Source organism: Ascaphus truei, chromosome 1 (genome assembly GCF_040206685.1).
Source record: "Ascaphus truei isolate aAscTru1 chromosome 1, aAscTru1.hap1, whole genome shotgun sequence".
Taxonomy (NCBI): domain Eukaryota; kingdom Metazoa; phylum Chordata; class Amphibia; order Anura; family Ascaphidae; genus Ascaphus; species Ascaphus truei.
In genome coordinates, this window is record NC_134483.1 from 350,552,689 (window position 1) to 350,566,448 (window position 13,760).

Sequence of the window (13,760 nt, forward strand, 5' to 3'; positions counted from 1 at the left end):
TATCGGGGACATGAACCCTCGGGAGTGTCACGTCTACCTGGACGACATCATTGTCTTCGGAAGAACTCTGGAAGAGCATGAAGAAAGGCTGCTTAAAGTGATAGACCGTCTTGGGAAGGAAGGGTTGAAATTGTCCCTCGACAAGTGTCGGTTTTGTCACACCTCGGTGACCTACTTGGGGCACATCGTGTCTGCTCAAGGGATCGCCACCGACCCAGCCAAAGTAGAAGCGGTCGTGAACTGGCCGCGTCCCGAGAATGTCATAGAACTACGATCCTTCCTTTGGTTTTTTGGGTATTACCGTCGCTTCGTGGAAGGGTACACTAGTAGAGCTAAACCCCTGAACAATCTGTTGAAGATATACCCCGAAGAGACCGGAAGAAAGGCCGTATCGGCCCGCCAACGTTTGGTGATAAATGGACGTCTGAGTGTGAACAGGCCTTCCTGAAGTTGAAGAAATGTCTGACCGAAGCGCCGGTGCTTGCGTATGCTGATCCCGAACAACCATACCTTCTGCATGTGGAAGCCAGTCTCAATGGACTGGGTGCCGTCCTGCACCAGAAGCACCCCGAGGGCCTTCGGCCTGTAGCCTACATCAGCCGCAGTCTGACACCCAGTGAACAGAGATACCCCGTCCACAAGTTGGAGTTGCTGGCTCTCAAGTGGGTGATCACCGAGAAGCTCCAAGATTACCTTTACAGGGTTACGTTTGAGGTAAGGACGGATAACAATCCCCTCACGTAGATCAATACCTCGCCAAATTGGATGCAGCAGGACACCGATGGCTGGCAGCTCTGAACAATTACCGCTTCTCCCTGAATTATAAGCCGGGACCCTTGAATGTCGGGGCTGACACCCTCTCCCGACGGCCAGGACTAAGTGCTACTCGAGATGATGAGGAATGGGAAGAACTCCCAGGACCCAGGTTGCGAGCTATGTGTAGCACTGCCGCCATCGTCAACGATCATGTTGCCTTCTCAGAATTAAGGGTTGCAGATTCTTTGGGATGCCAGTCGCAGGCTATCCCAGCCGCCTACTGCGATCCAAAAGGGATGAACATAACGCATGACAAAGTGTTACGGTGGAAAGATCTGGTAGACTACCAAATACGAGATCCTGTCGTTAGTATCATTAGAGTACAGGAAAAATGGCGGTGCATCTGCTGCTGCTGCTGAAGATTTTAAACCACAAACTGCAAACCACAAAATATCCTAGGTGCAAAAATTTATTTAGGGCATAGTAACAGCCAAAAGAACACTGTGACGCATTTCACGTGGTATCCCACGCTTTATCAATACCACGTGAAACGCGTCAGAGTGTTCTTTTGGCTGTTACTATGCCCTAAATAAATTTTTGCACCTAGGATATTTTGTGGTTTGCAGTTTGTGGTTTCAAATCTTCAGCAGCAGCAGCAGCAGATGCACCGCCGTTTTTCCTGTACTCTCTTCAATTGTTCCTTGGTAGGAGCACGCTGGACAGGACCAGGATATCCCCAAGGTCAGCAGTGAGTAATCTATTTACTTCATTTATGTGATCAGTCCTACACACGGTTACCTAGACTACCACATAAGACTTACCTATATGGCTAGTGGCAAAATCTATGGGAGTGTGTTTAACATTTGACTATCTGGAATCCTGAGTCTTATGAACTGTCTTATGCTATGAAGATGTTTATACATTTATATCATGATCAAACATTGCCTACTCCTGGTTAGCATCACAAGTGGGAATTAACCCTCCCCTTCTATGTTAGTATTATTAGGCAAGCCATTGAAAAGAAGAACCCAGCCCTTCTGAAGCGTGCTCCCAATGACTTGGTGGCCTTGCTCAAGCGGGAAGTGGATAAATTCAAAATAGACAACTGCTTACTCTATCGGGTGGTGCAATACCACAACCACCCGGATAGGCGACAACTTGTCCTTCCTAAGAACTTGCAATACATGGTGTTGAAGTCCCTACATGATGAGCATGGACATCTCGGAGTAGGGAAGACCTTTGGGTTGGTCAGAGACTGCTTTTTCTGGCCCAAGATGCGAGAGGCCGTAGAAAGCCACTGTCACCGTTGTACTAGGTGTATACTGCGCAAGACCCTGCCTACCAGAGTAGCACTCATGGGCAATCTGAAGAGTTCTGGCCCAATGGACCTTGTGTGTATGGACTTTCTGTGCATTGAGCCCGATAGCCGGGGAATATGCAACGTGCTGGTCATCACGGACCATTACACCCGGTATGCCCAGGCCTTCCCCACGAAAGATCAGAAAGCCATCACAGTGGCAAAAATATTATGGGAGAAGTACTTCGTGCATTATGGTCTTCCCAACCGCCTTCACTCAGACCAAGGCCGGGACTTTGAGAGCACGTTGATCCGAGAACTGCTCAAAATGCTGAACATCGCCAAATCACGAACAACCCCGTATCACCCCGATGGAGATGCACTGCCAGAACAATTTAATCGAACCTTACTGGACATGCTCGGAACTCTACAGAGTGCTCAGAAAACTGAATGGAGTCGACACGTGGAGGCCCTGGTGCATGCGTACAATTGTACCCGACATGAGTCAACTGGATTCTCCCCATACTTCCTCATGTTTGTGCAAGAGACTGTCAATAATGAGACCCACTCTGAAACTCCTGAAGATCCTATGGATGGACCCTCTCAAAGGAACTACTCCAAAGAATGGGCATCTCCCGGAGGAGCTACGGGTAAAGGGCCTTGTAGGCCAATGCCTACTAAGGTGGCACCAACAGGCCAGCCTTTGGATCCACAGAGCCCGTGCTTTGTGCCTAACAGAGACTGTTCAGAGACATTTCTCCCCTCAAGGGAAGAGGCTGAGCCTCAGGACTGTGTTTATGACTCCCCCGAGGGAGTTGCAGAAGAACAGCTCCGAAGGAGCCAAAGAGTCAGGTACCCTCCAACTCGGGTAACCTATGATCAAATTGGGGCACCCCATTATGAGGCTCAGCAGTGGTCTCTGAGCAAAATCCAATCTGTGATTGTGATGCTCACAGAATTGTGCAATCTCGTATAGAGTCGATGTGAATGTGCTAAGTTATATTTTAAACTGCATTTTCATTATATAATCTCTGTACATGGTTGAGTTATGTATCCCAAGTGAGGACGTTGGGGTTTTTACCAGGGGGAGGATGTAGCCAGGTTCCCTGTCACTGCGCAACCCCCCTCCGGTACTCATCAGCCACTCGGGTTGAAGTGCGGGGGCAGGTGAGCAAGCAGCGCGCTTCTCCTACGATGCGGCCTGTTGCTGGGGACGTTGCTGCGGTCCCGGCGGCTCGCGGTGCAGGGCGCCACCATTGCGAGTTGTGTTGCGCATGCGCAGGAGCCCGAAGCGCCGGAGGCCCACAGACAGCTCGCGCATGCACGGTGATAGCGCAAACGGCCTGGCCAATAGGAAAAGGGCTCTTGGAAGGGACTACATATCCCATGAGCCTCTGCACACCCCACGTGACACCAGGGAGCCAATAGGGCCACAGCATCTCCCTGCAAGGCTTGCAGCACGTTGGGCAGTTGGTGACCACCGGAGCAGCTAGGGGAAGGAGGTAGGGTGCAGGAGTCAGTGACTCCCTGCACTAGGCCAGCAGCCCCCTAGGCCCCAGATAGCCCTGAGTCATAGTAGCTGAGTGTTGTAGGGACAGGCCCCAGTTTAGGGACCCTGCCCATTATCAGTATCCAGAGTCAGTTAGGGACACAGCGGACGCTGCGTTTCCATTCAGAGGTTGCAGCAGCCATCCGGGTGGGATCGCCCTGGATGGTAGTTCCTGTGTTCGTCAGCCTCCGGGTCCTTTGTGAAGCTCCTTGGCAGGCCCGGGCACAGGAGTGCTCGGCAGGTAACCATCATCAAGTGCACCAACGATCCTATATTATTATTATTATCAGACATAGTGGCTGCACAGTCACACACATTCATCTCACTTGAGGGTGGAGGACAATTGTGTGGGGTTACTGGACACGGGGTGGGATCACCCGGTGTAAGGGGGATAGCGTCCCGCGTGACGCTGTAGTTAGTGTCTCCTCTAGGGAGGGACACCGGTTGATATTATATGCAAGTACGTTTATATGCTCATGAGTAAAGTTATTGGTTGTTTTACATGCTGTTGTGTGATCTCTCTCTCTCTCTCTCTCTCTATATATCTATATCTATATCTATATCTATATCTATATCTATATCTATATCTATATCTATATCTATATCTATATCTATATCTATATCTATATCTATATCTATATCTATATCTATATCTATATCTATATCTATATCTATATCTATATCTATATCTATATCTATATCTATATCTATATATTGTGACAGAAACCAGGGGTTGGTAATAAACTCCATATACAGGGCTCCCAGGATACTGAACAGTTTCTGTCCTGTCTAAGCTGAACAGGGCAGCCTCGTAGTACAGGCACTCCATTCCACAGTTTGTCTGCTGCCTGTTTTCTGTCACCTGTCATGCTGATTAGAGTTCAGGTATATAAGACCTGTTTCCTCTGGGCCCCGCCCAAGAGCCTGCAAGGCTGCTGAACTGCAGAGGGGTGAGAAAGCCTCTTTCCCAAATCGCTTCATTCATTCTGTTAGTTTGTCTAAAGACTGCAAAGGTACTTATTTTGTTGGTGGAAGTGGACAAGCCACTTCCAACTCTGAGTCAGGGACATCTAAGTTTTAAGTTATCGCTCAGACGAGCAGCTTTTTGTTTGGCTTTGTTTTCTGTTTGCACTGTGGCAGTCTCAGTGCCTGGGACTGAATAAACCAGGCATAGCCTGTTTAAAGGAACAGTACGTGACGTCTCATCATTTAACCTACCCTAAAAGACCGTGTTCTAACAGTCCCGGACAGACGGCGGAGCCCCGGAGTAAGCCGTTTTGTCACATATGGTGGAGAATGCGGGCAGAACACTAAAAGGTCTGCGGGTTAAAGAACTTTGAAAAAAAAAAAAGTTTTTTTCATCCTCTGCAAACAAGATGGAAGACGTGGTGGGTGCGCTGGTACGCAATGTCGCTGCCCAGAAAGACGCGAATGAAACCCAGCAACAGCTATTAATAGCCCAGCAAGAAACTAATGCAAACCAGCAGCAGACGAATGCAGCCCAGCAACAGCTGCTAATAGCCCAGCAAGAGATTAATGCAAACCAGCAACAGGCGAATGCAAACCAGCAACAGACGAATGCAAACCAGCAACAGACGAATGAAGCCCTGCAAAACGCGAATGCACACCAGCAAGAGACAAACCGCTTGCTGAGAGAGGAGCAACAGCGGTTCGCTCAGGGCTTACAGCAGGAACTGAGGGGGACTATCAGTAACCTTCCACTGGCAGCGGCAGCACCAGTTCCGAAAATGACCAGGGCAAGCCACTACCTTCAGAAGATGGGACCCTCGGATGATGTGGAAGCCTATCTTCTCACGTTTGAACGCACGGCACAGAGAGAGGGATGGCCAGAAGCTGAGTGGGCTGGTCTAATCGCACCCTTCCTAAGCGGCGAACCCCAGAAGGCTTACTTTGATCTAGAGCCAGCCGAAGCTAACGTCTATGCAAAGTTGAAGTTCGAGATCCTCGCCCGCCTCGGCGTAACCACGGCTGTTCGTGCCCAAAGGTTTCACGCATGGTCCTTCACGATGGATAAAGCCACCCGAAGCCAGATGTATGACCTCATCCACCTCGCCCGGAAGTGGCTACAACCCGAGATCAACTCAGCAAGCCACATCGTGGAACGGTTGGTCATGGACCAGTTCTTGAGGAAACTTCCCTCTGCCTTACGTCGTTGGGTCAGTCGGAGTGACCCCCACAATGCGGATGAGCTTGTGGCCCTTGTAGAAAGGTACAGTGCAGCAGAAGAGCACCCGCAACCAACAGTCGTGGAGCAACCCCACTACCCGAGGTTCCAGGACTCTTCCAGAGACGGTAAAAGGGTACCGGGGTTAAGGGGCGCTGAAGAGCGGCGACCACCTTCACGCCGCTCCAGCAACAGTGGTTCGCACACTAAGGGCAATAGCCAACATGGGGAGCCGGGAAAAGGCTCTAAGTGGGACACAGACTATGTACCTAAAATGTGTAAATTGTCATGAGAGGGGCCACACAGCAAAAATCTGCCCACTAAATGATGAGCCCATGCAATGCAACAGCGTGGAACCTTATTCGCTGTTGTCCCAATGTATGGGCCCTAGCCCAGAGGACCCCTTGAATAACCATCTGTGGGCATTTGTAAAGGTTAATGGTAAGAGGGTTCGGGCACTTCTTGACTCTGGGAGCATGGTCACACTAGTGTCCGAATACCTATTGCCCATTAAGAAGAAACAGGTAAACAGTTCACAAAGAGTGGCAATTTGTTGTATACATGGGGATAATCATGAATATTCCACTGTTGATGTTTTTTTTGAAACAGAATTTGGTTCTTTAGATTTCAAGGTGGGTGTTGTACCCAAACTGGCACATGATGTGTTAATAGGGACCGACTTTCCCCATTTTCTAAAAATGTGGTCCCCAGCTCAGAATAGCGCCCAGAGTTCAATAGCGGACCATAACGAAGGGTTAGAAGAAACAAATCCTTTCCCTTTTTCAGAAATGGATGTTGACGAGGGCCCAAATAAGAAGGGGGAAAAGGAGGAGTGCTGTGAAATTCCCTTCCCCATCACTACTTTGGTAGGGAATACCCCAAATCAAGATGTTGATCAGGCACTTACCACCCCAGTACAGGATAAGACCCTCGCTGACCTAGAGGTCAGTCCTGGGAGTTTTAAGAAGGCCCAGTGGGAGGACCCCACATTAGCGGTAGCAAGGGGAAATATACGGGACCAGAATAGTACTCATGGCCAACCAGATAGGTCACTTGCTTACCCCTACTTCGAGGTAGAGAACGACCTAGTATATCGGGTTGATAAAAGAAAATCAGTTACAACTAAACAATTGTTGGTACCACGGACATTCCGTAACGTAGTATTACACCTCGCACATAGTCATCCATTGGGGGGACACCTAGGGGTGGAAAAGACAAAAGAAAAGGTTCTCCGAAGCTTTTATTGGCCTGGGGTTCTGGCAGAAATTACAAACTATTGTTCCTCATGCCCAGAATGTCAGATCACCGCCCCGTTCAAAGCATACCGCAGCCCATTGGTACCCCTTCCCATAATAGAGGTACCATTTGACCGGATTGCTATGGATCTAGTAGGACCCCTAATAAAGTCTGCTAGGGGACATCAGCATATATTGGTAATATTAGATTATGCTACCCGATATCCGGAGGCAGTTCCCCTACGTAGCACCTCTGCTAAAAACATAGCAAAAGAGTTAGTACTTCTGTTTTCCCGGGTCGGAATTCCTAAAGAGATCTTATCTGACCAGGGAACACCATTTATGTCCCAAGTAACAAAAGAGCTATGTAAACTCCTAAAAATCAAGCATCTCAGAACCTCAGTCTATCATCCACAAACAGATGGTTTAGTGGAAAGGTTCAATAAAACCTTAAAGAGCATGTTACGCCGGGCGGTCGATAAGGATGGGAAAAACTGGGACTGTTTGTTACCATACCTGTTATTTGCCATTAGGGAAGTTCCCCAGTCATCCACAGGCTTCTCCCCGTTTGAACTATTGTATGGCCGACATCCAAGGGGCTTACTGGATATAGCCAAAGAAACTTGGGAACACGAGGTTACCCCTTACAGAAGTGTAATAGAGCATGTTGCCCAAATGCAGGACCGCATTGCTGCAGTCCTACCCATAGTGAGGGAACACATGGAGAAAGCTCAAGAAGCACAAAGGAATACGTATAATAAGGGTGCTAGGGTCAGAATTTTTTTTCCAGGTGATAGGGTACTAGTTCTGGTTCCCACCGTGGAGAGTAAATTCCTTGCTAAATGGCATGGGCCATATGAGGTCTTGGAAAGAGTGGGAGAAGTAAATTATAGGGTAAGGCAGCCAGGTAGGAGGAAACCTGAGCAAATTTACCATATAAACCTACTCAAGCCCTGGAAAGATAGAGAGGTCTTGTTAACCCTAGTACCCCCAGGTCCGTCAGAGAATCAAGAAACTGACCCAGAGGTTAGCATAGCTGAAACACTGTCCGTGCATCAGAAACGAGAGGTCCAGAGTTTAGTGAGAAGGAACAAAGAAATCTTCTCTACACAGCCAGGTAAAACTAACGTAATTAAACATGACATAGTCTCTGAACCGGGGGTCCGAGTTAACCTTAAACCGTACCGAATCCCAGAGGCCAAGAGAGAGGCTATAAGTTTAGAGGTTAAAAAAATGCTAAAACTAGGCGTAATTGAGGAATCCCAAAGTGGGTGGAACAGCCCTATAGTTTTAGTCCCAAAGCCAGACGGTACAACAAGGTTTTGTAATGACTACCGGAAACTAAACGCGGTGTCAAAATTTGATACTTATCCTATGCCCAGGGTGGATGAACTTGTAGAGAGACTGGGCAAAGCCCGATATCTCACAACCCTAGACCTAACAAAAGGGTACTGGCAGGTTCCCCTCACAGAAAGGGCAAAAGAAAAAACAGCCTTCTCAACCCCAGACGGCCTCTTTCAATATAAGGTGCTGCCTTTTGGCTTACATGGAGCTCCCGCCACATTCCAAAGAATGATGGATAAAATTTTAAAACCACATGTTCGGTATGCTGCCGCCTACCTGGATGATGTGGTAATCCATAGTGAAGATTGGCAGTCCCACCTTCCAAAGGTCCAAGCTGTGCTCGACGCAGTTCGGTCTGCTGGACTAACTGCTAACCCCGCTAAATGCACTATTGGTCTGGAGGAGGCCAAGTATCTGGGGTATTCTATTGGTAGAGGGTTACTCAAACCACAAACACTCAAAGTAGAGGCGATACAAAATTGGCCAAGGCCAGTCACAAAAAAACAAGTAAGGACCTTTTTGGGGTTAATTGGCTACTATAGGAGGTTTATTCCCAATTTTGCAACTAAGGCAACCCCACTAACCGACCTCACAAAAGCAAGAGGACCGCTAATGGTAAAGTGGTCCCCCGAAGCCGAACAGGCCTTTAGAAGCCTGAAAGAAGCTCTCTGTGCCCAACCAGTGTTGGTCACACCTGACTTCTCCAAAGAGTTCGTAGTCCAAACCGACGCATCTGAGGTAGGGCTGGGGGCGGTACTCTCCCAGGAGTCTCAAGGGGAGGAGCACCCCATCCTTTATTTAAGTAGGAAACTAAATCCCCAGGAGAAAAATTACTCCATAGTCGAGAAAGAGTGTCTCGCAATAAAGTGGGCTGTAGAGACACTCAAGTATTATCTGTTGGGGAGAAAGTTCCGATTGGTCACAGATCATGCACCCCTTACCTGGATGTGTCAAAATAGGGAGAAGAACGCTAGGGTGACCAGGTGGTTCCTAAGCCTACAGCCCTTTAAATTTTCTGTGGAACACAGGTCGGGGCACAAACATGGCAATGCCGACGGGTTGTCAAGGATGCACTCCCTAATATCCATGGTCGCTCACCCCTCGAGGTCTGAGCTGGGGGGGAGAATATGTGACAGAAACCAGGGGTTGGTAATAAACTCCATATACAGGGCTCCCAGGATACTGAACAGTTTCTGTCCTGTCTAAGCTGAACAGGGCAGCCTCGTAGTACAGGCACTCCATTCCACAGTTTGTCTGCTGCCTGTTTTCTGTCACCTGTCATGCTGATTAGAGTTCAGGTATATAAGACCTGTTTCCTGTTTCCTCTGGGCCCCGCCCAAGAGCCTGGAAGGCTGCTGAACTGCAGAGGGGTGAGAAAGCCTCTTTCCCAAATCGCTTTATTCATTCTGTTAGTTTGTCTAAAGACTGCAAAGGTACTTATTTTGTTGGTGGAAGTGGACAAGCCACTTCCAACTCTGAGTCAGGGACATCTAAGTTTTAAGTTATCGCTCAGACGAGCAGCTTTTTGTTTGGCTTTGTTTTCTGTTTGCACTGTGGCAGTCTCAGTGCCTGGGACTGAATAAACCAGGCATAGCCTGTTTAAAGGAACAGTACGTGACGTCTCCTCATTTAACCTACCCTAAAAGACCGTGTTCTAACAGTCCCGGACAGACGGCGGAGCCCCGGAGTAAGCCGTTTTGTCACAATATATATATATATATATATATATATATATATATATATATATATATATATATATATATATATATATATATATATATAATTGTCCTGCGAGGATCATTCCCCCTCTGATGGGAGCCATCGCAGGTGGAGGCGCTGCACCGAGTACGCATCTCACACTCCATTCTTCTCCTCACTTTTAAAGCTTTACATTCTTCTGCCCCTCCTTACATCTCATCCCTAATTTCTCGCTATGCACCATCCAGACTCTTGCGTTCTTCTCAAGGATGTCTTCTTTCTACCCCCTTTGTATCTAAAGCCCTCTCCCGCCTTAAACCTTTTTCATTTACTGCCCCACACCTCTGGAATGCCCTTCCCCTCAGTACCCGACTAGCACCCTCTCTATCCACCTTTAAGACCCACCTTAAGACACACTTGCTTAAAGAAGCATATGAATAGCACTGTGGATATTCTGAACACAGGATACATAAAGATTGGCCCCCGGCAGACGCACTTACCAGAACTCCCTCCTACTGTCTCTGTACGTTCTACCAATTAGACTGTAAGCTCCTCGGGGCAGGGACTCCTCTTCCGAAATGTTACTTTTATGTCTAAAGCACTTATTCCCATGATCTGTTATTTATATTATCTGTTATTTATTTGATTACCACATGTATTACTACTGTGAAGTGCTATGTACACTAATGGCGCTATATAAATAAAGACATACAATACAATACAATACTCCTATTACTATTATACATGCCCCAGGCTCCCCGTGGCGGAGGCTTTGGCCCCCTGTGAGCCTAACAGGTAAAGCACCACACCTGGTAACATTATGTTTCCCGCACATATATACCATATATCCCAAGTGGTGGGAGAAGTTGAGGATGTCATACACAGAGATGGAAAGAAATGTAATCAAGATTGTTCTTGATAAAAAAAAAAAGCTAATCACTGATAAATCCTGATATGCATGCTGCATTTTCTTCTTGCACATATGCCAAATGTAAGAACGTTTTCTACATACTTGTATGATGCAAATTGTTAGCCAGAAAAGTATGGTGGATTACAATTAAAAACAATTGATGCAAAGAGAATTTGATACATCTCAAAATAATCAATGCATCATGTAATTTAATAATAATGTTCTTGTATAGCGCTGCTTGTTTTAAATAAGCGCTTTACAGAGACATTTTGAAGGCACAGGTCCCTGCCCTTAGGAACTTACAATCTATGTTTTTGGTGCCAGAGGCACAGGGAGATAAGGTGACTTGCCCAAGACCACAAGGAGCCGACACTGGGAATTGAACCAGGTTCTCCTGCTTCAAAGTTAGTGTCTTTACTCACTGAGCCACTCCTTCTCCCTGTCAATTCAAATGAAATCTGGAAGCTTCCCAACCCAGGGGAAGATAGCTTCCTCATAGCATATTGAATAGTAGCCTATATGTTGATACCTTTCAGATGTCATCTTCTCCCTCTACTGCTTTTCTACACCCCTTTTCCAATATATTGCTAAGACATGTCCATAACATAACTAAAGAAAGCATGTAATGAAGAATTCAGTGAGATTCTTTAGTGAAATGTACTTTTATTTGATTTTAATCATCAGACCTTTAATGAATATTAAGAAGGTTTAAGCTACATACTGTAAACAATAATGAATGTAGCTATATATTTTTTACTAAGCATTTTACATGACTATGTAGCTTAAAATAGCACACCACCCAGAATTCCAATGGAACCCAATGAAAAGTTTGAATGCAATCAGTGAACACCAGTGATCACATATTACCTTATCTACAGAAAGCATTCAAACAATTCGTTTTTTTTTTTACTGCAGTTAAATAACATCTATGCTTTTGTCAGTTAAAATCAAATGCATAATTTGGTTGTATGAGCCAAAACGTATTTCCAATGTCAATCTCATGCCAATCATAACAAATTTACAAAAGAAACATGCTGATTTTATTAATCACTCAGAGGTCATATTTACTCTTTGGAATACAAGAATCTTCGTACGGAACTCATCACAAGTCATAATCAATGCTTTGTAGTGTGACACAACTTTGATTGTTATTTTAATTTGAATTTTATTTCACATCAATATTGTTACTGAAAGCAAGGGGTGTGTTTGTGTATCCAGTTAAACCATGTAAAGCCATAATAACACATCTAAAATGACTAAAAGACACATTTTCTTCCTCAAACAGGTATTGAATGAATTTGTAACATGTAAAGTAATAGTTTAACATTGATTTTATAACCAGATGTGCAATATATTAGGTTTCATATTTATTCTGTAGCTATCAGATATTGTTAATGTTGTTGTGCCATTAGAATTAAACTATCCTGAAAATGATTTTCCTTAAGAATTTCTATAAATTTGGATTTGTTACCTTGAAAAACATGGTGGAGATCCTCATTTCTGGAGGGAACAGAGGGGGTGTCAGAAGGTATGGGAAAGCAATAAACATTCTCTTCCAAGTCTTCATAAGAATCAGTATCATCTAAATTTTGCATCTTTTCCTCTTTACTGTCTACTATAAGGTGCTCATCTTCTTTAGTTCCTTCGGATGGGTCCTCCTTGGCTTCCTGTCCATTTTCATATGACTCTTGTGTGCATTGCTGAACTGTTAATGTTAAATACTTTGTTACTGCATACAGAATGAGCCATGTGAAGGCATTTCATATTTCATTCATTAGAAAGAAAATAACAGCATCACTAAAAAAAAATTATAATCTGTGAAACATACTATTGCAATAGATGGTAATTTACTCAAAAAAGAAAAATCTATATTGTCCTTCAACCTCAACCTATAATATTTATAGCAAAATGCTATGCTTTTATTACTCCACTGTGTATTAAACAACATGGCTTTACCAGGCCAAAGGCAATAAAATCTTTATTGAAAAGAGAAATCAAATGTAGAATTAAAAAAAAAAGTATATTTAAACGAAACATAAAATGTTAATCAAATAGATCAAAATGATATATTGTGAGAGGAACAGTGGTCAAATTGTAGAGGGGAGGTACATACCACCTGCTTTGGCAAACAATACCTGCCCCTACTAAGGATTAAAGATCATGGGGAGGTTCTGCAAGCACAGCCAGGTGCAGATCACCTGACCTTAATTAACAGAGTTTAAGACAGGCCAGACTGAATCAGTTCTCCCCTCTCCCTTATTCCAGCTAAGAGAGCTGGATGCTAGAGACAGGCACTAGCCTGCAACAGGTTTTGTTTATGATATGTTTTTTTTATTGTTTGATAAGTGGGGAAGCCACCCAAAAAGGACTAGAGAATTGCTGTCTAGTTAATGCTTAGATAGAGAAAGGAATTATTTTTGATTCTTTTGTTTGTCTTTATTTTGTCTGCTGGAGTGACAAAGAAAATAAAGCCATTAAATCAGAGCTGGATGGTCCTAAGACGGTGGGTTTTAAGGATCCCAAATAAGAATCCTTCAACCAAAAAGGGTATTTTGTCACAATATATGTACTGTATAAACAGGAAAAAAGGTCCGCAGCACTCTCTGGTAAGTATCCAATATAAACAAGTTTATTGCATCAAATTAACATCAGGGTTGAAGTACAGGAAAAATGGAGCAACGTTTCGTACCTCCCAGTCCTTTGTCAAGCTTGACAAAGGACCGGGACATCTGAAACGTTGCTCCATTTTATCCAGAGTGCCGTAGCTCTGCGGTGGACCGCTGATG

General features: G+C 45.3%; 1 protein-coding gene across 2 annotated transcripts in view; it reads right to left on the minus strand.

Moving 5' to 3' along the window:
• BANK1 (B cell scaffold protein with ankyrin repeats 1) overlaps window positions 1-13,760 on the minus strand; it is a 562,852-nt gene that overhangs the window by 142,095 nt on the left and 406,997 nt on the right. For both annotated transcript variants that reach the window (XM_075609123.1, XM_075609132.1), the window contains exon 9: window positions 12,446-12,679. In XM_075609123.1, coding sequence (XP_075465238.1) covers window positions 12,446-12,679 — 234 coding nt within the window. The remainder of the gene's footprint in view (window positions 1-12,445; window positions 12,680-13,760) is intronic.